Source organism: Lepidothrix coronata, unplaced genomic scaffold (assembly GCF_001604755.1).
Source record: "Lepidothrix coronata isolate B3197 unplaced genomic scaffold, Lepidothrix_coronata-1.0 Scaffold20, whole genome shotgun sequence".
In the NCBI taxonomy this organism is placed as follows: domain Eukaryota; kingdom Metazoa; phylum Chordata; class Aves; order Passeriformes; family Pipridae; genus Lepidothrix; species Lepidothrix coronata.
In genome coordinates, this window is record NW_016690200.1 from 3,419,778 (window position 1) to 3,447,749 (window position 27,972).

At 41.8% G+C, this 27,972-nt stretch overlaps 1 protein-coding gene across 10 annotated transcripts in view; it reads left to right on the forward strand.

The window, feature by feature from the left end:
• USP6NL (USP6 N-terminal like) overlaps positions 1 to 27,972 on the forward strand; it is a 117,991-nt gene that overhangs the window by 18,638 nt on the left and 71,381 nt on the right. For 2 of the 10 annotated variants that reach the window (XM_017807838.1, XM_017807840.1), the window contains exon 1: positions 27,283 to 27,459. The exons of 6 other annotated variants lie outside the window; for them this stretch is intronic. In XM_017807838.1, the coding sequence (XP_017663327.1) occupies positions 27,402 to 27,459 (58 nt within the window). In that variant the 5' untranslated portion in view covers positions 27,283 to 27,401. Of the gene's footprint in view, positions 1 to 4,108; positions 4,430 to 27,282; positions 27,460 to 27,972 lie in introns of those variants that run through there. 2 more of the 10 variants (XM_017807837.1, XM_017807839.1) reach the window with 2 other exon arrangements.

The following is a 27,972-nucleotide window of genomic DNA, read 5'->3' on the forward strand; positions in this document are numbered from 1 at the left end:
CGTTAGGAGCAGCTTCCCTGGCTCTTGGTGGCACTGGAGGTTTTATAGCCCCTGTTAAGGACGATCCTGCTGACTCGGACTTGCCAAAACACCATCTGGGCTTTACAGCGTGGAAAGGAGTGTCCAAAGAGCAAACAGACCCTGCTCTTGTAAATCCCCTTCTCCTGCCTCTAACCTCAGACTTTGCTCTCTTGCAGAGTTAGAGGGAGCAGAATGAGTGTTTTGTGTAGAGAATTTGAGGCTTGATCCCACTTCCATTAGAGCAGGTAAAGCAGGACTGGATCTCGGTCAGTACCTTCCCGGCCAGTTTGTTCTGGGCTCTCCATTCCTGTGAGTGTCAGGCCTGTAAGCTTGGTATCCTCCCCATGTTTGGAGTCCAGCAAGTGGGGAAAAGGACACAATGCTGGCTCTGGGGAGCTCAAGGGAGGATGATGAAGCCAAACCCGCCCAGGTTTCTGCAGAGATGTGAGGAGGAATCTGCGTGTGGAATATCTGAATTCCAGACAGCTCATGTTGATGTGAGGTGGAAAAAGAACGGTGACAGTTACTCTGCATCTCAGCTCAGGTGTGTGCAGGGCTGTTGTTCCTAGGAATGGAAGCCCTCAAGCCATTGTAGTGGGTTGGGGTTTTTTCTATTAGTAGCTTGTACATCTTTCTTTCTGTAAATGAGGGCACACAAGCAGGAGCATTTTGGGAAGCTGCAATGCTGCCTGGGAATACCCTGAGGGTTCTTGATGGCTTTTTAATAGCCTAGACAGAATGCCATGAATATATAAACATTACAGATTAGAACAAGAGAGGGAAAGAGAAAATATTAAGTCTTCCTCAAATTTTGATCTCCCCCACCCCTGAGTGTCATTTGACAAATACTCACTGAGCCATACTTCTGCAGCATCTTTTGTGCTGTAAATATGTTACCTCCTGGCAATATGTTTCACAAAAAAGAACTGCTTCCAAAGATCAATTAATTATAATTATGTTAATGGAAGCATTTTTATTCTGAATTGTGGTAGCTGGCTAATCAGGATGCAGGTCATATTTTTTTATTATGGTTAGGAGAGATCATGGTGATCCATAAAATCCCATCCTGGTTAACTGCCCCTGCTCATAGCAATGTATTTCCTTGGGTTGATAACGTGCATGATTTCTGTATTCCCTGCAATTTTGAAGTTAAGGAAGAAAAGCAAAAATCCAAGACCATCATCGAGCACATATTGCTGAGCAAGCTCGGTCTCGAAGATGAAAAATGCTTGGCAGCAATCTGTTCTATGCACTGGATATGTAAGGCTGCTTTTCTCCTCAAACAGAATCGACTGACATGGTTACACTGAATCCGTGACACAGTTTCTTTGTGGTTCACTTTGTTTGTTTGTGTCAGCACTGCTGTGAACTTCCCGTGGGTGTGACTGTCCCTGCCCACCGGGTGTCTTGTCAGGATGTGGTCTGAGAGGTGGCACTTGCAGTGACAGATGGTATGGAAGCATCAGTTGGTTCAGTATCACTCAGACATAACAGTGAACTATAACCAAGTTATGATTCATGAGTAACAGATGAAATGACATGATTTAACTAGTTAGTGCGTTTTATTTCTCAATAATGGTATTGCCGCTGCTCTAAAGCAGGTTTAGTGTTATTGTCTTGGTGTACAGATTGATTTGGGGAAAGACAAACAGCAGCCACAAAGCTTGCTGTGTGATTCCTCGAAGTTTGAGTGATTTGTTTATTTGTTTATATGCCCGTGTCAGACCTGCACCATTTTCTCTCTGTTTCACACAGAATATTTAGTTAAGTGGTTTACATTTTCCTAAATGAATTTTAAGGCTTTGGTTTTTTTTCGGTTTCTTTCTGTGTGCCAATTGTCACAACAAAGAAGAGAGTGCATACCAGCTCTGGAGGTGATTTCATGTTGAGGAAGGCAGGTGTGTGTGAAAATGATTTCTAGTCCTGAAGTTCTTTGTGTGTCTCTCTTTTAAAAGCTCAGAGCAGCTTCAGCTGTTTAAAACCCCCCTGCCTCTGGTGGAGGGAGAGATCCTTGTGATCATAGGGATGGAAGCCTTTCCAGTGGCTATTCTGCAAACTTTAGTAGGGACTGGTTTTGTATTCTGACCACAGTCCACTGGACCTGCAAATCATCTGAAAGAGTCCTTTTCCAGTTAGTCATCTTTGTTACCAGCAGGACAAGGGATAGTTTGGAAGAAAAGGGAATAGGTCCTGAAGTGCCCATCCTCTCCTTGTTCCAGCACTTGAGAACATTGCTGTAGAAATGAGATAATCAAGTTCAGTTAAAGATCAGTTCTGGGACCTTCACTCTTGCTTTGGAAGGCCAAGTGGATGTTGTTACTGAAGATTTTATTCAACCTTACTCTTTTTTTTCCCCCTTGTTCCTCCTATCCATAATGTTTATATAAGGACCATCAAGAGTTTAGTAGTTCTGTAAAGGTAGTTGTGTTCTGTGATCCATAAACCTAGAAGGCAGTTTTTCAGAGGAAATTTGCAATGTAATGCAGCTGCAAGTAATGCTGTTCCTTCAGGTTTGTGTCTTTGACTTGAGAACAGGTTGTTCGATTGCCCAACTAACTAAAGAACAAACACATCGTGGCAAGATAATTGTGGAACAGTTTTTACAGCAGCAGTTTTGAGCACTGGATTATTAAGTAAAGGACCTCCAGGTAAACTTTACTGCACAACCCTGCATTCTACATCTTATTTAAGAGTTCTGCAATTATATAGCTGTTCTAGAAAGTTCTGTTCGTAGTAATCTTCTCCGTGCCTCTCTGTCTATAGAGTCATTTGTCTTAAACCTGGAATTTAAGTTTAGGTCCAGGACTTAGAAATTATTCTTCACACAGCAAGTTGAGAGTTCTGTTTCTTTGCTGTGAAGAATCCTTTTTCAGGAAGGACAAGTTGCAGTTGCACAGTATGCCTACAGGCTTCCTACTGGGTGGACACCTGAATGTTTGCAGGGTGGGAGAAGGAACTGGACAGCTTGGCAGAGAGAATGATTTTACTTGTCTTTGTTCTGCCAAACCAAATACAATAGGACTTAGGGTTGCTCTTACTTCTGGCAGAGATGGATTTATGGGCAGGCTGTAAACGAGACTGACATAACAGAAGTGGTTTGTTGTGCCTGTGCTCTGTGTTTGAAGGGACTGACATGGATGTGGATAAATATGCCAGCAAATATAAAATCTGAAATGCTTGTGATGAGCAGCTGGGAATGGAAAGAGGTGACCTCTCGTCCCCCCACCCCCCATCTCACACTTAAGCAATGGGAACAGAAGGTCTAAAGGCCAGAGAATGTGGCCTGTGGTTTGTTTAAATGTTATGGTTTTCAGAACATGTAGTTAGCTTCCTAAATCAATCTCTCTGTGTGTGCAAGGCCTCACAGTGCTGTGTAGGAATTTGGTTTTCCAGATTGCTCACAGAGCCCCTTCAGGGCTGACAGTTATTTAAGGTGATCACATAAAACATGATTCCTCAGGATTTATTTTTTTTTTTGTTATCTCTGCAGAGGTTTTGGCAAAAGGCACTTATGAAGGGCCTTTGTACATCTTCCAGATGGCATTAAAAATGTTGGGGGGGCACACAGTGCAATCTGTCTGCCTAAAATTACCTGACAGAAGTAATCACAATGGCTTTGCTGAAATAGTTCTCTGGGCCTCTGGTGGTGGGAGAGAGAATGTCTGAAATACTCCCAGGATTTCCAGCCTCCCGGTGTGTGAGAATTCCCTTCACGTACAGGGATGTCAGAGGTTTGTGTTCAAGGGGGGAAGAGAAGGAACTCAATGCCTGTTTCTAGCAGGAGCTTGCTTGTGCCTGATGGAGTTTTTGCAGGCTGGATTTAATTTCAGTCCTGTTGGTGGGTCTGACGTTGGCTCTGCGCTGCACCGGAGTCTTTCTTTGAGCATTTCGTGGAATTCCGTGAATTGAGACAGACTCGAAAGGAGGATGCAGCCACTTCTTACTTACTGAGCCCAGGGGAGCTTCATCTGTCAGCAGTCACTGCAAGTGGGTGTTTTTTTTCTGTAGCTACTTTGTGGCGTAATTACTTTATTACTTGAAACTTTATTTAGAGGCATCACTATGCGTTCTCTGTGGTAAATAATTTTAAAATGCTCTGTAGAAACACATTCAGGACTGCTGGCAGTTTCTTGCCTCCTTGTGCTGAAGTCACTTTAAATCCATCACCCCAGCCTGTAGAGTCGTCAGGCAGAAATCTTCCTGTGAAGGTGGATGAGTTGTTCCTGCATCAGTTTTGCTTGGGCATACTGAGGACAGCCATGTAATGAGGTGTAGTAATGAAACCTGTTGGAATTCTAGAGGAGCACCCAGTCCCTTTGATCTTGCTGCCGAGCAATGATTCAAGTGCTACAGATTGTAAAGGATCTGGTGTCGCCAGCAAGACGGAGAACAGATGCTGCTAAGAAAGGTAAGAGCAGCACTGGGATGTATTCAGTGCTCTGAGCAATTTGCTGTAAATCAGAAATATTCTGGAGTTTGGCTGTAGTTAAATTAACTGTGTACTTGGTACTTAAAAATGCTCTTTGTTGTGGCATGTACAGCTGCCATAATTTGGCTTAGAACTATATTAAGCCTAATGATTATCGTTCCTGCAACTGCAGCTTTCCCAAAGAGAATCCTGGTGACTCTCGTTATGTGAAGATTGAGTTTGTCAGCATCTGTGACTGCTGCTGTTGTTGTTGCTGCTGTTGTTCTAAAGATCTTTTCCTTTTTTTTTTTTTGTAGTAAAAACATTTTTGTTGTCTGGAGAGCTCAGGTTGTGAAAATAGCAACGGTATTCTGTGTAATCCCATCAGAACAGTTTTTAGAGTCTTAATGCTCTAAATGAGAATAAGAGCAAAAATAGGCTTCTTTACTGCTTATGGAAATGAGAGACTGGAAGGACACAGCTGCACTGCTGGTTAGGTTTTACAATTAGATTATTTCTAGATTACAACTAACTTCAAAATCTGAAATGCCTCCTGCAAGTGTACAAAACATTACTTGAAATACTCAATTACTGCTTGAAATTAATCGATGGTAAATGCTGTTCTTGTTTACTTCAGTGTGTTGAACACTTTTATTTTGCCAAAGTAGTGCCATCCTTTGTGGTATCTGGCACACTTATCTAATTAGGAACTGATTAAACACTTCTTTCTTTTGTACTTTTACATCTTAATCATTTGCAACTGCTGAATAAATGGTTCATAGAGGAACTAAATTATTTGTAGAGATGTCTTAAAAATTTCATTCCTTTCTTGCTAAAATTAATTTTCTAGGGCCACTTTTTTTTGTATTGAATAGGTCATGAATAATTTAGGATCTACAGCATCTGTGTCTGCCTGTTACAGTGTCACTGTTCTGTTCTGCCCTTACATGTAATGTGTGCTAAAGGCAAGTACCTTTATTTTAAATCACTCCTCTAATAACATCAGGCTCTTCTAATTTTAATGAGTCAGTTAATGGAACACCTCTGTAAGGAGACAAAAGGTAGAACTGGGCTCAGCTGTTACCTTCTTGTTCTGGAAAAAAAAGGGCAAACTTCCTAATTATTTCCTTAGATTTTGCAGTGATTGGTTGAACATCCCCCCCAACAGTTGTATAATTTCATCACAGGGAATTACTCCACTTCAGTGCTGTTCACTGTTCATTTTTTGATTTGTGCTTCCACTCCACTGGTTCCAGAGAGGAATGAAGGGGCAGGAGTTCTGCTTCTCTGTTCTCCATGTAGCTCCCCAGTCAGGAAGCATTTTTGTAGGAGTACTGTAAGAACTGGGTTGAAAAGATGAGTATTTTTTATTTTTTTGGTGTTATTTATAGGAACAGATGCAGTAGAATTGGAAGGGAAAGCCTTGAAAAACATGAGGAAATGCTCTTTTTCTCAGTTCTAAAGCTTTGAGGTTTTTTTTCTCTCCATTTGTTTTACTCCCTTGTTAAAAGACATTAATTTTGGGTCATTGTTTGGGTGGTATTCTCAAGCTGCTCCTATCTGAGCTAATTAGATGTCAGCTCTTACAGGACTGAGTAGTGCATTTTGACAAGCAATGCTAAGATCTTAACATTAAAAAAATTCAAACATTCCCAAGAAAACATTTACAAAAGATGCAAAATGCTGCCAGACTTGTGTGATGAATACTGTAATTTGGGTAGGCATTATTATTTTTTTTGCTTCCCAGCATGCAACATCAGGCATCTGTTGTACGTGCAGGGCTGTATTCTGCAGAACTGACTCATTCTCATTGTTTTCAGTAAATGGAAAAATGTGTTTGTAGAGGAGGAGTTGCTGGGAAGCCCCCTGTGAATGCAGGTGAATCCATTGAGACGTGGGGGATGATGTGGGGAGGGTTCACCAATGTGCCTTCAAACTGGAGTTACTAAACAGTGAAGGCTTAAACTCCCACTCCTCAGGTGCATCCTCTTCTTCCCCTTTAAAAAAGTGTTTATCAATTTACTGGGAGACAAATGTTGCAAAGGAACACAATGTATTGATGGGGTGTTTAATATGCAGTACCAAGTTTAAAACTTCTTTATTAAGACTGAATGTCCTAAGCATATAACTGGTTTTATAAATAGTATATAAGGTTGTGGGGGAAAGGACTCCTCTGGCCTCCAGTTTTCCCAAGATATATTTTCAGACTGAGACCTAGAACAGGGTGAAGAGCCAAGAGAGTGTCTCTTTGCATCCATCATTTGACACCAGAAGCTTGTTACAAGGTCTGTGGTAAGAAGAGCTACTGTGGAGAAGAAAATTCAATCCTTGCAGAAGAAATTCCTGCGAAATGGAGTTTAAAAGAACCCATTACTAACATTTCATGGATTAAAATGTGGATTTAATGGGATAATTGAGCAGCCTGCCAGACGTGCCGAGTCTAATTTTGCTTTTTACAGGCCAGAGTTTTTTTCATTGTGGCCGTGACCTCTGCCACCAGTTAAATTAAATTTAATTTTCTGTATCATAAGAGGGTGATAAATAGGTGGTTTACAAGACTAAATCCTGCAAAGAGTGAGGCAGTGTGAGCATGAGTGGCCACCTCCTCTCCCAGTGCAAGTCCTGTGGTGCTGGTTTTGTCTTCACTCTTTGGCTGTTGAGGCTGACAGCAGAAAATCCTTTGGTAGCTTCGGGGTCTTCCTTAGTGATACAAGTGCAGGGAGCTGAACAGTAAGTTTAGAATGTCTCACTTTTCCATCCTGTTTTTTAATCTTCTGCTGTTTAAAAATTGAATTGTTTGAACTTTAAGGAAAAAGGGCCCTATAACTGTGTTCCATAGTCTTCCAATGGCAGCGAAGCTGAGAGTGTAGAGTTTTTTGTCTGCTTTTTATGGGTTTTGTTTTTTGGGAAAACCAGACCTTACCATATTTAGATAATACCAGGTCAGTTTAAAAAATGCCTCTAGTGCACTTATTGTCAAAGGGGTAACACTTTACATGCTCTGAGTCTGAAGGTGAACATGAAGTCGTAAAGAAATTTTGAAGAGGTTGCCATTATTTTATTTCACAATACTTGAATTTCTTTTAATGAATTATGAAAGTCTGTCTTCTTTGGATAAAATTCTAACTTATGCCAGTATAAAATTCTCTTGATAAGCATTCTAATTCAAAGCCAGACATTCTACAGGAGCTGAAAGCTTTCTGAATTTTAAAAAATAGTTCAAATGTTCCTTCTCCTAGAGAAGTCCATGTAGAGCACAAATCTATTATTTATTTTCTTTTTTTCATCCCTAAAATCCTGGTTGAAATCCAAGTTGTTTAAAATTAAAGAAATACTCATATTTACTTCTTTCCTCCCTCCCTCCTCTTACAGATGGTCACAGCAGAACTTAATTGGCAACATCACCTTGATGTTAGGATATAAAAAGAGATGTTGTATTAAAATACTTCTACCAGATGGGATAACTACATTGAAATCACAGAAATAAAAAGGGATGCAGTGTTTCAATGTGAGAGAAAGATGCCTGTAGAGAAACCTTTGGTTGGGTACTTTTTTTATGGATTGCAAGAGGAGGCACATGTTTGGTCACTGCAGTACTTGGGCCTACGAGGTGTGTAAAGGTTGGGCCAGCCAAGGATAACCAGGTTTTAACTCTCCAGCAATACATAATCTGCATTAACAAATCCAGTTGCTGATGCAGTTCCCACTTGGGAAGGTACTGCCTGGATCCCCGGTGGTGGAACCCTGGGTTTTGGACTTAGACTTGCCAAGAAATGGACAGTCTTTTTTGGCTTATTTCTTTTGGCATGGACTAAGCTGATTAATTGCAAGATGGAGAAAATAAAATCAAGGCCCCACATCAAGCAGCCTTGGTGTTTTCTTGTTCCCTTTGGTGAAAGTAGAGGAAAGGTATAATCAAATGCTTTCTCTTGAGGCAACTATGTCAGAAACTCTCTTCAGTCTCTTAATTTTTCTATTTGTTACAAGCTCTTGCACAGGAGGCTGAGAATTTGCCTTTTATGGGAGGTTCCAGGGTTACCTAAATTTCTTTTTCATTTCTTCATATAATACTGTTATAATCCAGGTGGAGTATTTGAACTGATAAAAGCTGGATTAGAAGTAAGGGTTTTTGTAGACCTATCCTCAAATTACTTTTCTTAAAGGTAGCCTGGACAGAAGAGCCAGGTTAATAAAAATTAACAAGTTCTTCAGTGAGCTGCCAGCAGGGAGGTTGGGTTCTTTTTTCCATTTAATATGAAATTCTGCCCACAGCAGGCAAGATAATGTATTGTATTCTGCAGCTCCTCAGTACATGTACAGCTTCAATTCATTATTTACCATGGCTCAGTTTCTACCAATGGGACAGAATTTAACTGTGTTTCAACAGGTTCTTCTGACATTTGTACTAAAGTTTCAGCTGTGTTTTCACCAATAATTAATGCCAGCAGAAATGACTCCTCCTGCCTTGTTCTGCTCACTTTGTCTCCTCATCCCAGTTCAAATCCCCAGAGAGCTTCACGAGCCTTTGTGCAGCCATGTAGTGATTTGGGTTGGGAAGCTGTACCTCTAGTTCTTGTTGAGTTCCCAGAATCCTGATTAACTAATGCAGTTGCTGCTGCACTTCCACAAAGGTTTATGTCAGCTCCAAGGAGCCAGCAGTAGGATGTGAGTGAATCCATGGGGACAACTTTCCTTCAGTGGTGCTGATGCTGGTGGGAAGTGCTGCTGGGACTTCCTTCTGCAGGAGTGTGAGGGATTCACCTCAGGATGATCCAGACACGAGCAAGTAATAATACAGTTGGGTCCCTGTAAAACTGGGCACACAGGGTGGTGTTTTTACCTAAAATACTCTTATTTCTGTGGCTGGCATTTGCTCTCTCTCACTTTAAGTAGTTAATACCTTTCATGGGGTGTACACACATTGTGGCTTTTCTGTTGCATTTCTTATCCTGACATTTTATTGCCTTTTTTACTTTATTTGAAATTTTATTTTTCCCATTTGTGTGACGGCAGCTGCAGTGATTAGGAAAGGTGGTGGTGCTGCTTTGCCATATGTAGCTGTTAATGACTTACTTAAGTGCCTGTTTATTTGGTTATTAGGTAGGTGGCATCATTTAACAGAGTACGTAGATGTTGTATCTTGGGAATTGATCTGTGGCATAACAAAATTAATACAGACAGCTTGAATTCATTTAGCTATAGAGGAACTACAGGAAAATGAAGTATTGCATGTTCTCCTTTTATGCAACAATGTTAGTCACCTGAAATGAGCCAGTTACAAGCAGGTAAGCACAGGAAAGGCAACTCATCTCCAGCTCCAGACCGTGATTTGTTATTCCAATAAGTGTTGGGGTTTTTTGGGAAGGTGTGACCCTAAACCTGTGAATCATCAAGTGTAATATTCTCAATAATCTTGGAATACCATTTTAGCTTTCTTACTTGTAGCACCTGGGAAATGTGGGAGCTTAACATAAAATATTCCTGTAACAGTAGTTTTGAAAAAGAAGAGTAAGGAACAGTGCAGGGAAAAGCACAACAGGTTCACAGTGATGCTTCTGCTAGATGGGACAGAGATTCATTTTGGTATAAATCTGCTCAGCTGTGTCTGCATCCATGAAGCTGATCTGACTTGCTGTGTGTGGTGTGGGATTTTTTGTGTTGTCTTTTTTTTTTTTCCCTGTAAACATGCACTGTAGTTGTTGTTTTCAGTCCGTGCAAGGACAGTCAAATGTAAAGTAAAAGTGATCTGCAAACCCCGGCCTGGTTTCACCACAACCCGAGGAACCTGGCAGCTGGGTGGAAGCAAGGTGACTTTACTGGGTTCCTTGAAAAAAGAGGACAGTTAGGGATTAATTCAAGTTTTTGCTGAACATTTGAGAAGGTTATGGTTACGTGGGTTTGACCTTGAGCTGGTGGATGAGTAGATTTGGCTTTCTGGTTTCAGTGACTGCAGCCGAGACAAGGATTCTGTTTTGCCCGGGGCATTTGCCCACTGTGTTTGCAATAGAGCCAGATCTGAACGTGGCAAAAAGATGTGTGTCCTGTGCCTTTCCTTCTGTAGCAGCTCTTGTACTTCTCCACTGTGTGAATTTTACAGCTGGCAGCCCAGACACTGTAGTTTTGGTTGGGAGACTTTTGGGAAAAGGCCAAGAAGCTCTGTCTGAAGGACCTAGAAAAACAAACCTCATTCTGTGTCTTGCATTTTTGTGGTTCAGGTGCACATATTTTTCTGACTTAGGTTTTGGGGAGATGGCAATTGTGCCTATGCTATTTGCAAGCACGTGCAACTTTTTTCTTCTTGTTGACCCTCAAAGTGTAATGCTGATGTTATTTGACACAACAAAGTACATTCCTTTTCTTTAAGAAAAACTTGTGCCTTTGAGATGTGCACATTTAAGGAATGAGGGATCATCTGATTTTTTTTTTTTAAGCCTTAAATTGTTAAGTTTCCAGTATTTTATCCTCATACTTATGAAATTTGGAATTTAATGTTAAATTCGAATGCTAGTCTCCGTGTTTTGGTTGTGAAGTCGTGAAGCTTGTACAGAATTTATTTAATACAGCTTGAAAAGGTGATGGTTTTGCTTGTTAAATTGGACTGGATAGGATATTAAGCAAGAGTGTGGAGATCAATGCTAATAAGTTTATATGTTTCTTTTCAACTACTTAAAATGTGGTGAATATTTCCAATTGACAGGGTCCCAGCTGGACATTGTCTACAACAGATAATTAGAGCACTCGGGTGGCTTAGCCAGTGCTTTGGTGTATAGTGGCATTTCACAACTTCCCTGGATATCTTAGCTGGCTTCTCCAAGCATTTTTGTCCTGTTGAGCTTCTAGATCTTTTGGTATAGCTTGTAAGGAAAACATCCAGACTTCTCCAATCAGCTAACACAGCCAAGTTTTTTAGTTAATCCTGTCTAACAGCAAATAAAAATATTGGTTTCTTGGTGGATTAGATTCCCCTGTTTCATCCTTCTGGTTGTAAGTCCAGGCAGTTTCTTCTAAAGGAAATTATCTGTCAGCATTAGTATTAAACTATCCATAAAAATGTTAATTTGAACCAAATTCCAGATCAAACAGAAAACTTAATTCATGTCAGTTAATTAAATTCTTGGTGGAAATGAGAAAATAAGTACACAGATGCCTGAGACTGCTGCTGTCTCTTTGCTAATAAAGCAGCTAACGAAGCATTTTTAGCTGTACCTGGAGGGGGCAGGTCCTTGGTGGGAATGATTTCCTCAAGGAACAAATCCTACTACCTTCTGCATCGTGTCCCAGGTGATGCAGGTTTTTTTCCTACTGTTGTTTTCTGTAGCATTATTACATGGCAACACACTCAAACAAAGAAAAGGATTAGATGTGCAGACACTTGACTGCAGATGCTTCTCTCTGGGAGAAGAGCCCAGAACCAGTGTCAGGGCTGTGGTGATGAAGGGGATATCAATTTTGGAACCTGCCAGCCACGAGGGCTCCATGTGTGCATGTGGGCTGTGGTGTAAAATGGGTCTGGGCTGAGTGGCCTCAGCTCCTGTGAAGACTTTTGGAAGTTTTGTAGCTTTAAAGCCAGGTATCATCTTGGTTCACACAGCTGACTCAGCCACATGTCCTTGGGCAGTGAAAGTTGTGTGCAGTAGTTGATATTTCTCTCTGTGTGTGGTGGTTGGTTTTGTTGTTTGTTTGGTTTGGTTTTTTTGCAAACAGTAATTTTTTGTGTGGCACTGCTGTGCTTTCAGCACCTTATCACAATCCAGATGCTCCATTTCTGTGGCACATTAGCAGCCTTTTTGGGACTATTATAGTGTAATGCAGATATTAATGAAGTGTAAGTGGGACTGGAATGAAATCTCTTGATTTCCTCTTGGTTTAATTCATCATTGAAAAATAGGTTTCTACTTAAGAGTCTAAAAATCAAATGTCTTTTTCTCAGCATTCCTGTTAACAGTGGTGTAAGTGATGGCTGTGCCTTCCTCTCCTTCCACCAGTGCAGGCACCAGTCCTATCCAAATGGGAATGTTCAAATGGAACCTTTCTGCCCTTTGTTTTTCTAGAAGCAAGTGGCAAAGGCCTGTGAGCTGTGGGTAAATCAGGTTGCACAAAACTTTCTGCATTTATTGACTGGCAAATATTTTTATTCCCTGGAAACTGAAGGAGGAAAATGGTTGTTTTTTCTTTTCCTTGTTTTTAGATGAGACATTTTTCTTTTGAGATTTAGCTAATATACCAGGCAAGACAAATGTGCAAACATTTGGAGGGGAACACAACTGTGAATAGGCAGGTTTTACCATATCTGCTGGTCTATACTATGTGCTAGTTTTTCCTCCAAAATATTTTGACTAAAGGCACTCTCCAGTCCATTTCTTATCTCCCATGAGTCAGGAGTATCTTGCAGAGGTTAAGGCTAAGCTTCAGGCTTGTTTTTTTAGAAATAGATCCTTCAAAATTCTAATTTTTATTAATTTTGGTTCACTGATTCCCATCACAGAATGCAAGTGCAGCTTTTGTTGCTAAACCTCGTTTTTGAGTGGGAAATAGCAATAGTCTGAAGGACATGGTTATAGTGCAGTTCACAGGTCTCAACTGGAATGTGAGAAGTTGCCTTGATCTGAGACTTCCTCTTGCTGATAGAAAAGGAAATAGTGTTTGTGCTAATGAAGGGACTTCAGTAACTTGAATATGCTGTGATCTTTCCTAGAGAAATATTTTCTGTTTCATTTAAAGTCACGTTGTTTGGATTAGTGGAACAATTCTTCCATCACTTTCAAGTGCTGGGTGTTTCTGGGATGCTTCCAGGGCTCCCCAGTGTGCTCTTTACTGCTGAGCTCAGGCGTTGCACTTTGCTGTGTGGTGGATAAATGGCTGCACTGTTGCTCTGTGCCCGAATTTTTCTCCTTCTATAAAGAAAAAACCTGACTAATCCTTTCCTTTTTCTGACGACAGCTGTACATTGAAAGGACTTCAACACGTTTTGCAAAATTTCCCCATCTATGCTGCAGCTGCACCAAGTCTTGAAGCCACTATGTCACATCACTGGGTAAAAGAAAATGTTGTGTTCAGACTGTGGTGTGGAGCACACCCTGCACAAGTCAGAGACACACAGATCAATAAAAATGTTTTTGTCAATTTTCTGCTGTAAATTAGTACCCTCGTTAGGTTTTAAAATATGTGGGATGAGTGCTACTCTAGAGCTTGCCAAATCTGTAGATGAAAGAGAAAATAAGCTACACAGACTCCAATTCCCATTACTATTTAGTTTATAGGCATTTGAATGACCTTCTAATCTGTGCAGTGATAATTGCCTGTTTTACATAATGTGTAAAGCTTCACAGAAGACTATTTGTAGTGATGGAACATGTATTAAAAATCATTGTCTGGTAACTAATAAGAATGTAAAGCCATTCTATAAATAGTGCAGATAAGCTCTGAAGGGAAGAATGAGCAAACACATTTAACACAAATCAAAGGATGACTGCACTGAGGCCCAGGCTGTGCCTTTCACCCAGGGAGATGTGTGGCAAGGAGTGTGGCACTGCAGGAGAGAGGAAAGCTGGGAGTCCAACATCCCTCTGTGTTTGGGCAGTTCTTCCAGGTCTAGCTCAAACCTCAGCCTTATTCTTCGGGCACAACATAACTTGGAGGTAGGAGTGTGTCTCACAGATAGTTGAACCTGGAGGGATTCCAGTTTTGCATGCTTCCAAGTCACTTCCCAGCACAAACTGGAGAACAGTAAATAGAGATGATCTGGAGCTTTGCTCCAAAGCGCTCTTCCAATTTAGACTAAAATGCTATTTAGAGAATTGCATGGAACATCAGCAGTCTTTTCCCCCAGATTTGTGATCTGGACATTGGATAGAATATCCTAATGAGGCTTTTCTTGGGAATAAGTGGAATTTCTGGTAGGGTTGATATGTCAGGGGCGGAAAGGGGATCAAGAGATTATTCATGAATGTATTGAAGACTGACATTTATGACCTGGGTTTGTATATGCTCTGCCTCTTGAGATTAAATGCTGAATTAATGGGAAGGTTTCTCTCTGGCCCCTGTATTGGGCTTCCATGGCAAGGTTTTGGTAGCCAGGGCTGCAGACCTGGCCTGTGTCAGAACAGGTCAGGGGCTGTCTCCTGTGCTGGACACAGCCAGATCCAGCCTGCTCCAGAACAGACCCATCCTTGGCCAAAGCTGAGCTCATCAGTGAAGCTGGTGGCACCTCCTGGGATAAGATATTTAAGCAAGGATAAAAACCACAGCGCAGCAGTTGTGAGAGAGGAGAACAAGAAAAATGTGTGGGAATCAACTCTGCAGACCCCAAGGTCAGTGAAGGAGGAGGAGGAGGTGCTCCAGGCCCCAGAGCAGAGATTCTTTGGCAGCCTTTGGAGAAGACCATGGTGAGGCAGCTGTCCCCCTGCAGAACATGGAGGGAGCAGAGATCCACCAGGAGCCTGTGGAGTCCCCCCTGCTGAGCAGATGGATGTGCCCTGAAGGGAGCTGCAGCCTGTGGAGAGCCCATGCTGGAGCAGCTCCTGGTCCCCGCAGAGGAGCCCACACAGGAGCAGGTTTTCTTGAACAGCAGCTGGTGGGAAGGGCCCACACTGGAACAGTCTGTGAAGGACTTTGTCCTGTGGGAGGGACCCCATGCTGGAGCAGGGGGAGAACGTGAGGAGGAAGGAACAGCAAAGACCAGTTGCTATGGACTGACTGCAAGTCCCATTCCCCATCCCCCTGTGCCAGGGTGGGGAGAACACAGAAGGATTGGGATCAAAGGAATGAAGTTGAGCCTGGGAAGAATGCTGTGTTTCTCCCCATCTTATACTATTTTTAGCTGCCAGTAAATTAATTTCCCCAAGCCAAGTCTGTTTTGCTTATGAGGGTGATTGGTAAGTGAACTCCCTGTCTATTTTGATCCATGAGCTTTTCTTTTTCCCTCTGTCCTGTTGAGGAGGAAGAGTGAGAGCAGCTTGGTGAGCACCTGGCACCGGGATAAGGATCAACTCACTGCAGCAACGCTGAGGATGTGGGGAGAGAGAAACTTTGCAGGCCTGCGTTCCTCTGGGTTCTCCCCAGTCCCAGTTCCCCTGAACTGCTGGGGATGTTGTGATGGCAGTGGGAGTGCATTCAGCAGTTTGCCTTTTCCCGGGCTGGGTTGCAGGGCACTCACATGATCCTGTTTACCAGCCCTGCCCACAGCAGTCACTCCCAGCAGAGCTGGAGACAAAGAGCAGTGACAAGAGCTGTAAATCCAGGACTGGATGTCTGAGTGACGGCCTCCTACATTTTCCTTTACACCCTCTTAATATACTACTGGATAAAATCTGTGCTAAAAAGCAATTAAACATTTAATAAGCTTCTGAACATTTTTCAGCTACCGATGTTTATTAATTGGTTTCGAAACACTATTTATTGGTATGACAGTGGATTTTTTCGGCAGTTTTAGGTGGTAAGTGTTAAAACTACTAAAGTCATTGCTACCATTAGGAGACCTCAACATATCTCTCTTGCATCCTATCTACAGAAATGGCACGACAGCAGAAACTTGGAGAAAAGATAATTGAATTAGGCTTAATGGGAATACACTTGAATGTGAGGTGGTTGCAGGGGGCAGGTGGATGAGGGGGACACAACATTTATTTGATGTATCTGAATGATTCCTGTTGCTGTAGAATTGTTATTTAATAGTGATTTGGTTTGAGCTTTGTTTATTTAACTAAGCTGCCTTTCTAGGCAATTTCTGATTACTTTTTAATTTAAAACAACTTTTCTGCATTGTTTTGTACTTCTCGTCTCCAACCTATTTTTGCCTGCTTTTTATCTGTCATGCAGCTTTCATCAGTTGAGTTCACAGACTTCTGGTTAGCAGGAAAACAGTTGTTTCCAATTAAAAACTAAAAAAAACCAAACTTACAGATTCATATTTGGAAATAATTTATTTTAATACAAAGATGTTACAAAACTGCTGTAACATGAAAACTGTTTCATTTCTTTTACTATTTTGAATGATTATTTTTTTTCCTCCACAATTAAAAAAAACTGCAGATGAGTTTGTGTCCCAACCTGGGAAACAAAACCGGGAAACAAACCTCTTCATTCTGAGACAAACGTGAGCAGTCCTTTAATTAAAATTTGGTCTAATTCCCGCGGTCCCACATGAAAGGGACCTGTTGGGGATTCCATTGATATGAACTTAGAAGCCTGAACTTGAAATTCTGACGTATAAATGATATCTCAGGGAACTGCCTGGTGTTGGGGTAGTAATGACATTCCAGTTTCACTGAGAAATAGTTACTTCGGAGGTCTAGGAGTAAGAAATTTGCCTTGTTTGCCCTGAAGTGGCCACATAGTTGTATCTGGCAGTCAGGCCATGGCCGTAGGTTATAAATGTGACACTTCCCTGTCTGTATGGAATCCCTAGGGATTAACTTGGAGCTACCCAAAAGGCAGCTCTCATGGTTTTAAAATGAAGCTAATTTAAGGCCACCTTACTTGTGTTCCTTTCGTGCTGATAAGTTTTCTCACAAGTCTCAGCTGTGTGGGCTTTGGGGAATAACTGTGCTTTTCTCTTTGTTTATGGTGCTTGTTTTTTTAGTTATTTGGAAAGTTATAGTTCACTAGACCCCTTCCCACTAACTCATGGCATAGCCTATTCTTATCCAGTTGCTTCTGTTTCTTTTTCATCTTTCTAAGCATGTGCAGTTGTTTTGCATTCCTGTTTTGCCTTTGTGACTTTTCCTTTAGGCTTTTGACGTTTTATTTTTATTTTTACATTTCAGCATTGTCTGTCTATCCAGAGGGATAGAAAGTAGTGCTGATCTCATGTCTGGGTACAAGGCAGTGAGAAAATTGCTACTCAGACCTGATGGAATTAGTCCTGCAACAAGGTAGTAAAAACTTAGAGCAGCTCAATAATTATTTTAAATTATTTAATAATATTTGGGTGTCTTACTTGTGGTTTTGTGCATTAAAATACCTATGATGGAAGATAGTTTTAAAATCCCTCTCTGTTGGCTTGAAGTCCCTTACCCCTTACTGATGATGACCCCTACATGCTTTAACTTGACAGCTTATTATATTCTGGAAGTTTTTTACATCATGCTCTTAAAATATCATTCCTTAAATAAAACATCACACTTCCCCCACACCTCCCCCCCCTTTCTGTATCCTCTTTTCATATTGTTTGCATTTGTCCTGTCATTATGGCTGACTTGTAAATTCTCTCTCTTCTGCTTTTCTAGTGTCAGGAGGTGTTAGGTTACCAGAGAACAATTCTCCGGGTCACTGCCCTGGCACGGTGTTGAGGGGCAGGGTAAAGGTTGCAGTGTCTGAGCCACAGCCTGGGCTGTACCTGGAGTTCTGACTGAGTGTTCCAGCCCCACCTGCATCCACAGCACCCCAATAGATCTGCACCACCCAGCAGCAGCAGCCCTTCATTACATTCTCGCTAAAGATTTTTGATTTAGTAAAGCCTGATCAGCTGAGTCGCAAATCCCTGTATTTGTCTTGTGCTTTCACTTAAAATCCTGTGTGTTTATCTGAAAAAAGGGCCTTAGTCTGTGTTAGAGGTGATTCAGTGAAACACCACCCAGGCTCAACAGCACCTGAAGAGTAATGGCTGTTTGTGAGAGTGTTTTAATGGAGGGGGAACTTCCCCGGGGCGTGCAGCTGACTCAGTGCTCAGAGAATCCTGTCAGTAATGACTCTGAGGTGGCCTGAATGTTACCCTGGGATTGAACAGCCTGTTGAGCCTCAGGTACAAAGTACTCTCTGTAGCTTTTCTTTTCCTACGTGTTTATAGCACCCGTTATCACAATGGTGTGAGCTGTTTGTTCCTGTTGTCAATTTTTAGGTTTCATGCTCTTCCCAAACAGTGGGTGTTGGCAAATAAAGAGCATGTGTGAGTAATTTTATAGTGTTCAATGGTTACACCCCTGGATTTTCACACACCAGGGAAGAAAGTGAGGTAGGGAAGGAGAAGAACAGTGAGCAGGATTTCTAGACTAAGTACATGAAGTTTGCACTGATGACTAACACACCCCAAGAGCTGTTGTGTTTAGTGTGGATTATGGTAAAATAAATTTAAGTTGAAAATTATCTGTGCTTCTTCTCCCAGCCTTAAGGGAGTCTGAGTTGTTTATGAATTCTCTCAAAACCTTGCTGTCATAACAAGTTGTTTGTTGTTAAATTAACTGGTTTCAGAAAACTCAGACAGGAGAAATATTTGGTATTTTCCCCTCACATTTAGACTTCTGCGTTGGCAGATGACAACTGTACTGCTGAAGAGGGAAGAGTTGATGAAAGGCTTTTCATCAAGTTTGAAGCCCCTGGAGTAATAACTCCTAATCCTTCCAAAGTGCTGTAACTGAAGGAAATTTTATGATGTTCATCCTCTTCATTTCCTCTGCTATTGCCAGACCTCCTGGGAATACCTTTGCAGAGATGGTGCCTTAGTTTTACTGCATTACAGTTCCTTGTTTCAAGGAGATGCTTTGGCTTTGTTTGTAGTAACACCAGAAATGCACAGTTGGGATTTCAGTGTGTACTGAAGGAATGTTTTGGTGGTAAGAGGGAACCACAATTCATAACCAGGATGTTTTTCCCTTGCAAGTCATTTTGGGTTTATCTTCACTGACGAAAATTTCAGGCTTGAATTTGCTGAACTTTCATGTGAAGTCGATGAATTTCAGAGTGAGTGTTGTACCTGGTGGGAAGGTTTCCTGTCTGACACTGTGGTTACATCTCCAGGTCAAAAGGAGGTTTTAAAAGCAGTCTAGGCAGACCAAGAGCTTTGACCTGTATGTGCAGCTGCTGGTGGTACTTAGGGCTCAAAGCCGTTCTCTTGTGAAGAGTTCTGATGTTTGGTTGATGCCTGGAACCAGTGAGCCCTGTCACTCCTGGTCTGCCCAGGCTGCACAAATGAGAACTTGAACCCTCCCCAAAGTGCTGAATCCCCAAACTGCCTGTCTGTCCCAGTGCACACACGGGGTGGGTCCGGGTTCGTCTCAGCTGGGGCCTCACCGAGCACAGACGCGTCTGTTCCCGCTCCCTCATGGAGGGAGCAGCTCCTGCCTGCCCTTGGGGAGGGGTCTGCACTGAGTCTGCTTTTCCCAGGATACAGGATGCTCCCTGCCAGATGCAGCTCCACAGGCTCAACCAAGGCTTGACTCGTCCTTTGGACTTTGATACTGTAAGGGATATGAAATTTGTAGAGTTTGGCAGGGATCTTTTTTGAATGAAATAGGTTATTAGGATGGACTGAAATGTGTAAAAGGGTTTATTTGTGTATTATTCAAGAGCTAACCCTTGTAACTTGGAATAGATGTTGCCAAAGTATTATAGTGTTTGCATTAGATGAAGTAGACATTTTCTGTGTACTGAGTTCAGAATTGCTTTTTAGCCATTTCTGTTGAGATATGAGAGTCTGATAAATGGTCAGATTTTTCTGGGTTATGGGTGGTTTGCTTTTTTATTTTTTTATTTTTTTTAAACAGACTGTACTGGTTACAAAGTGGATCTTCATTAGTAGGTTTAGTGCATTATTGACTTCAGCATTAAGAAATAAATGGATTTTTTGCTTGGTGCCTGTGCACCAGGCTTAGACTAAAATTAACCTCGTGTTTGTCTTGCAACAGAAAACTTGTTAAGGTGTTTGCAATGTGTGTTTGTAGCTCTTCATTTTGCATCAGTACTTAAATAAAAGTACTGATTTTGAGCATTGAGTAGCATTGAAAACGTGACAGTGGGTTTGTGCTACTGAGGTACCTCAGCGTTTATCTTCCTCTCAGCCAGTCAAGGGAAGTGTTAGTGATAGGTCTGTTAATGGACTGATTACTAAAGGAATTGTTTCCATGCACCAGCAGAATAAATTAATAATTGTTGTCTTAAGTGACTGCCAGATATTTGTAAAACATTTTCAGAATGAGCCAAATGGTGCCTCTCACTGTGATCTCATACTTGAAGGAGACTTATGACCTCTTTGGAACATTCTGTTCTGATCAACCTGTGTTATCTTTTAAAATCAGCTGTTCAAACAAACGGCTTTTCATTTTTGTTTTGTGGTTCTGTATTGCTACAGCTTTGTGCCTGACCTCAGTGGGATTGGTATCTCACGTTATCTGTGCTTAAATGCCAGACTGTCCTGAGGTGTGGGGATGAATTAAATCTAAAAACTAATTTGATGTTATGTTTAGCAAAAACTGATTGAAATAAAGGTGGTGATATAACTTAGGCAGAAGGTTTGTGTTACTGGTCCAATGTTCTGTGGATAAACTACCACAAAGTTTGAGGGATTGATCTTTCTTTTTTCCTTTGGATTGTTTTAACCAAACTCTGAAGTTGTTTTATATTGATAAAGGGTTTAGCTGATGCAAACTAGATGGAGGCAAATAGTACTGCTATTGCTAATTACCAGTGTGAATGTAACTGGGTTGGGATTTGGTGGGTATGGCTTTGGGGTTTACTACAGCCCCTCTGCTGTGCTTTCCCTTGGCTTCAGGCTGAGCCCCAGACAGGGGACAGCCCTGGAGGCCCTAATTCCTAATTCCTATTTCCCATGGGAAATGTCGTGGCTGTTTACTTTGGTTTGTTTACCAGCCCTCAGTCAGTGCAACTGAAAACAACAGAACCTTCTTGTCTATCACCAACTTCCTTTTCTCGTAGCAAGGATGAAGAAACTTCCCCAGTTTCTGCTGCCCTTCAACAAACTTGTTTACCCTTCCTCTTGTTGTCTTTTACTCCTCCAGCGCTTCCTATAACCTCTTTATAAACATAAAAAACATGGATCTAGTGCATGGATGACACTTAAGATGATTTCAAATGTTCAGAGGGGATTTCAGTATTTTCCCCCTGTCCCAAATGCCATTTTAGTTTTTAATTAAGTGAGTGACAGATATTAGAGGGAGCTGATGACTCAGGTTTTTTCAGAGCAGCCTCGTGCTGTGTAGACACGACTGATATTCAAGCAGGCAGGTGTCTAAATTTGCCTTGATGTCTTTCTGTGGACTTAGTGAAACTTATCCTAGTCACCAAGAGAAGGTTTAGTGTCACGGGAGCTTCTTGGTGCCATTCAGACTTTTCATAGGATTCGCTCAGAGGATCCTATTTGTACTTAGGGTATTCCTGCAGTTAAAATGTTTATCTGCTCAAAGATGAATAGCTCAGAGACAGCCACTGAAGAAAGCTGTTCAGCTACGGTGAGCAGAGCTGTAGTGTGTAACTCAGTACTTTTATTTTTGTGGAAACACTTTCAATATGTTAAGATTATAGTTAAAGTTGAATAGAGAAGGGCCTCGCAGCTCCTCTGTGACTTCTGATGGTTTGTTCAGTGTATCCCGATGGTAGCTGGAGGGATGGCTGAGATTCACACTCCCTGGAATGGATCCCAAGAGCCTGTCCAGCAGCCCGGAGTAACTACAGTGAGATGCTTTTGCTGGAATAAAGCAAGAAATGCTTTTTCATCCTGCCAGAATTTTAGCAATATTTAAGATTTTATTCTCCTGTTGTGTGTGTGTTGAGGCGAAACTGAGCTTATGGAAATAAATTCTCCCATGTGGAGACTGTGCCCAGAGGGGCAGAGCAGGGACACTCAGGTTGAAGTGTGGACAGGGGCTCAGGCTGGTTTTTTGGGGGAAGGAGCAGCTCCTGTGCACTCCGTGCTGTCCCTTCCAGGAGAAGGCAGAAATTTCAGAGGCTGGCAGTGCCCGTGCAGCTGGTGAGTAAAGGCTGGTGCTGTCAGTGGCTGCTCATCCGCTGCTTGTTTGCAAACGCTTCCTTTTCCGTCTCACGGAAGGGCCGGCGAGCTTTGGGCAGCGCAGTTCCCGAGCAGCAGCGTGGGCTCAGCCGTAGGTCGGGCTCAGCCGTAGGTCGGGCTCGGCCTCAGGTCGGGCTCGGCCTCAGGTCGGGCTCGGCCTCAGGTCGGGCTCAGCCGTAGGTCGGGCTNCCTCAGGTCGGGCTCGGCCTCAGGTCGGGCTCAGCCGTAGGTCGGGCTCGGCCTCAGGTCGGGCTCGGCCTCAGGTCGGGCTCGGCCTCAGGTCGTCGCGGAGGGCGCGGGGCAGGTCGGGGGGAGCCGCTGCTCCTTCCCCGCGATGCTCTTCAAGTTCTGCTCCTGCCACGTCGGGTCAGTGCTGGTGTTTTTCTGAGCTGGCTTGGAGCTCTTTAGTCTTATTAAGTGGCAGAATGGCGTCTGTTACAAAAACAAACCCTCCTTTTCTTCCTGGTGTAATCAGTTAAATCGGCTGTGTAATTAAATGATGAGCTGGACTGTGGGTAGGGCAGTGTATTCAAAGATTGGCTGTGTAGAGGAGCAAACCTCTTTGTTTTAGCCAGTAAATGATATAGATGAATATCAATATAGATGAAATTTTGTTAACTGAGGAACTTTTGTAATTTCTCTGACCCTACAGAAGAAGTAAAACAACTTCCTCAAAAACGAAGACCCTGTTTTAAAAGTTTCTTCCAGAGTCTGTATGAGCGTTGTTTTGGTGATGCTTTAAGGCTTCATGTCATTAATACTAAATTTTAAAATATAATTATTGTTTGGTTCATTAATTTTGACTAATGCTGAGATAAAAATGAATAATTAGGAGACAACATAATTAGTGCAGTGTGGCAACTGACTACTTGATTTTGAGTCTGTTAACGTGGGAAGTATAGCTCTTGCTATGAAATGTTCTGCTTTGTGACAGGATCTAAAATATTAGACCCATTTTACTCTTTAAATTGATACTGCAAATTGCAGTGCTGTGAAAACATTCACATTCTACCACTAATGAAAATATTCAAAACAGGAAATCTGAAATGATGTTTGAAAATAATGTCAAAATTTCAGAGAATATTTTTAATGTTCTTTTGATTTATGTTGCTGGTAAAAAAAGTGATTTTTTGTTTGTCATCCTGATGTATGGCATTGGGAAAACGAAGAGGAAATTTATTGCAGGGAATGGTTGTGTTCAATCTTGCTGAAAGATCGTTTTGCCTGTATGTTTAGTAGCCTGTCACAGTTAAAAGAAGTATGAGCAGCCTCAGTATACAGAAGGGATATTTTAGTTTTCAAAAGCCTCTGGGAACTGCAGACATAATATACTTTTAAAGTACAAGGGATCAAAAAAAATGGCATTTTCAGCTGAATTTGCTTATAAAATCATAACCAGTACCTGAAAAAACACTGGTATGAAAGAATGACTCGACTTATATTAGGTTGAGGGTAAAATTCCTGTAATCTTCCTGCTTTTTATCTGTCAGTACTGCTTCTGATGAGGTTAAGTGTCTGATCTTACCATATAATGCAGCAGCTGATTTGCAGCATATTTTATTAAGACATTAATTATAAAGGCTGGGACTAGTGCTGGGAAAGGTCATGGATTTCAGGGGAGTGTGGGAGTAATACTCATGGGCTGTAGATGAAGCAGATTATATGTTACAGCAGGATCAGTTCTAGCCACAGTAGGAGTTCCAGGAAATTTAATCTTTGGTGGAAGACCATGAAATAATTTCCATGTAGCAGAAAACCTCCTGTGTTTTTCCATGAAGGCTGGATCTTTGTCTCTCCATCGCTGCTGGGTTCTAAGGTGTTGCAGGAACAACACTGGCTGTGTCTCCTGGAGCAGTGGGATGCAGATCTGCTCCCATCACCACTGAACTGTTCAGAGGGCTCGAATTACTGAGATCAGCAGAATATTTGCATCTCCTGACAGATGAAATGTGTAGGTGAGGGACCACTTCACTGGGGCCATAAGGCTGCTCTTTGATAGCAGTGAGGAAAACCAGCAGTGAACTAATGAAAAGGCCAGATGCCAACTGCACCCTTGGGAAGAGGAGAACAAAGGATGACTTAGGCTTAGACATAAGACATTAGGTAGTTGTTGCACAAGTCAGACCAGTCTTAACATACTGGCAAGCCCCAAATTATACCCAGCCCAAGTTTTTACATTGAAGTCTAAGAAGAGCTGCCATAAATGTTTTTTTGGGTTGTGTTGACAGAGTCACGGGCAGGAGGGTGGGTTGGGTATTGGTTTTTTTTTTCTCCTTTTCTTTCAAGAAAGCAGCATTGTTCAGAATTGGGCTTACTCTTTTCAGCGTAGCTTGTTGCAAATTGGCAATTATGGTTTCTTCTGGCTTTGCAGCTGATTGTGTTAACCTTCAGCAAATTAATTATCTTCTGGCTCATGACTGCACACACAACACTTTGTAAAATGGAATTACAGTAGAACACTGCCAGATCTTGTCACTCCACTTTGTAACCCGTGTGGTGACATTCATAAGGCTCAGTAGTGAGGTGATGACATGAGCATTCCAACTGGAGCTTCCAGCTGGTGAGCTGTAGGCAGAGCTGATGGAGAGGATTCAGTTTTCAGGTGTACTTATTTATGTGAAACACACAGAAAAACAAATTACAAATTAGGACTAAGTAAATGGACAAGTTGTATTCTATTAGATTATGTTCTCTTTCTGTTTTTTTGCTGGTTTATTCTGAGTTTTTTTCTTTCAGTGCTCTATTAACTAATATCTATCACTAAGGCTCTGTTACTAAAAATAGTGATAGACATGTTGCAGTAACTGATTAATATTGGTAGAATTCTTCTAAGTCCTTTCTTAATTGCTGCTTTAAAGTGAGATAGTTTGGGTAGTTGATTTAAATTCTCTGCAATATATAGGCTACTAAATTCTCATTTCTTGTTTGGACACAGGTTTCTTCTGTGGAATATTGCTTAGCAGGGCTGCCTTGCTTGCCCTGCTCTTGCTTTGAGTCCTTTGGGGATCACTTTAAAATTGCTTTGAGGGAGTTTTCAGTAGCAGTTAATTCTACTAATTTCCAAAGTGACCATTTTCCACTGGTGACTGTGCAGCGTCTCAAAGGGGATGTTGCAAAACTGCAGGTATTCTGCCATAGTGAAACTCGATTTTTTCCCTCAGAGGAGAGTGCAGTCACCTTCAGAAAAGTTAAATCTTTACTTTCATTTCTTTCACCCATTACTCATGCTGTAAAACTACAATAGAGTCTACTCTGAAGAAATGCTGATGAATGGGAGGAGGGTCCTTGTATTTTGCTGTTGGAATAGGGTTTTTTGGTGCAGAGCATAGTGCAATATATTGATTTTACAAATAGCTTTGCCTTTTTTTTTTTTTCTCCTTTGGAAGAGAGAAAAAATTCAGTGAAGCCAAAATCTTTCCTCTGTGTTAAGTCTACTTGAAAACTCCCACAAAAATAGACATGCTAAACTTAAGAGATGTCAAAGAAGTGTCAGTATATACAGGTCTAGTGTAGCTACAGTGTGTGTGTGTGTGTGTATAGATTATATATATCTGTAATATGGCTTATTGCTGCCTGGGGGAACGTGTGGTAGAAGAGCACCAGTGATGTTAAAAAGCAGGTTGTTTTCAAGTGGTGAAGGTGTATCTGTGAGAGGGTTAACCTGGAACAAGTGCTTGTGTTCATTGAGAGAGAGTTCTTTTCATCCTCACCACAAATACTCTCTCAGGTAAAAAAAACCAGAAAGTAGCTGGTTTTATAAAACCAGTTGAGTAGTTCTGTGATGAGCAAAGTGGAAGATTATTTCGGTATAGCAAGAGGATTGCTGCTGTGGGCATGGGGATGTCAGCAGTTATAGACTGCTTTTGAGGGAAATGTGCCTGGTGTTGGATATGGCACTGGCTTAGTCTAAACTCACACTGAGACCAGAGACTAAACTCCTGACACCTGGGTTTGGGTGGGATCCATGAGCAGCAATCAGTGGTAAAGACAAAGGAGCTGCTGCTCGTTTCCAGGCTCGGGGCTCAGCCAGGCGAGATGGGGAGGAAGGTTAAAACAATTGAAGGAACTTAATTTTTTTTTTCAGTCTCTGGGGGAAAAAGAATAGTTTGACACACTTGATCAGATCTGTCTTGTGTTCCTGGCATTTTAACACTTCTCAGAGCACAAGAAAACCACAGAATGGTTGAGGTTGGAAGGGGCCTCTGGAGGTCATCTGGTCCATCCCACTGCTCGCAGAGCTGTTTTCCCAGGATCATGTCCAGGTGGCTTATGACCATCTCCAAGGATGGAGACCCCGTAGCATCCCAGGGTAACCTGTGCCAGTCCCACTGATCATCTCAGTTGGCTTCACAAGCAGCTGGAAGCCCACCCAAGTCTTCCATGCTGAGGCTGGTAGGGTGTGTGCCCCGACTTCCTCAGGCTGAGCAGTGGAATTGGCTGGCTCCTGGCTGAGGGCAGCAAACACCAGCTGACTGTTTGTGGGAGAGAGATGTGTGAGGGTTAAAATCTATGCAGGAGACTGGCTTTGTGTGTGTGTGTCCTGGAATATTTGGCATGGAGATCTGTTTTCCAGGTTTTGAGGGTGCAGATGAATTCTACCAGTTTTAAATCCTGAATTTTTGTTCTTTTAGGAACAAAAATGTTCTTGTCAAATTCTGCCACACCAGGTATTTCAGGTCCCCAAGATATCCTGAGCAATGAAGGAGTTTAGAGCAGAAAGTATGTAAAATCTCCATTCTGCCCTCAGGGAATGCAAAACAGTTACAGAAATTGAAACTATTTTAGAGTTACTCCATTTCATAGTTTCTGAAGTAATAAGCCAGAAATAGGGTACTTCAAGCCCCATTTCTAGTAAGTCTTTTCAGTGAGATGCTGTTCCTGCAGCGCTGGGTAAATACCAGTAAGAATTCTTAGCCGAGAGTGTCACAGGAGCCGCGGCCTCTGAGGCTGTTTGTTCAAATCCCTTTGTTTATTATGAGCTGGAATGCGGGGCTGTGGGCTGGGGTGGGGAACACCAGCGTGGTGCCTGCCTGACACTTCCATTAACAAATGGCAGCTTTGTTTGAGGAGCTGCAGCTCCTGGAGCTGTAGAGGGGCCGTGTCTGGAAAAAGGAGCACGTGTCAAGTGGCTCAGTTGCGTGGAGCAAGTGCTGGGAGTGGAGGAGGAGAACTTTCCCCTGGTCATTTTTGGTAAACTAATTTAGAATATGGTCTAGAAACAAACAGGTTTACTTCATGAAGACTAAAACAGAGCTCTACAAGGACTGGGAAGAAAATGACAATCTAAAGACTGGTAAAGCATTTTTATTTTGTGTACTGGTCTTTAATTCTGTATATTGTGCTTGTTTTACTTCTCTCTTATTTCGAATTAGTCATAACTGAGTTTTAAGTACTTAATACTACTAAGATAACGATGTTCAATTGTGGAAGAAATGTAGCTCAGTTAACTTTGGAAATATGTATTTCTGAGGTGTTGCTACATAAAAGGGATTGCTTTTCTAACTAACTAGTTCCCTTTATGTTAAAACTTTTTCTCTGTGTTAAAAGTTCTCTCTGCATGAGAAGAAAAAGAAAATATAATAAATTATGCTTAATCCCTTTTGTTCAGAGCGGGTTTAATGTTGATGTGCAGGTATTTACCAAGATTTTTCCTTTCGAACATCATGTACCCACAACAAAATACTACCAAGTGTACGTCATGGCTTTTCCTTCGTTGTTTATGGGAATGGACTGGAAAGTAAATAAACAGCCTGAGTATTTAAGGGTCTTTCTGATATGACCAGAGACTTTGTTTGTTGCTCTGATA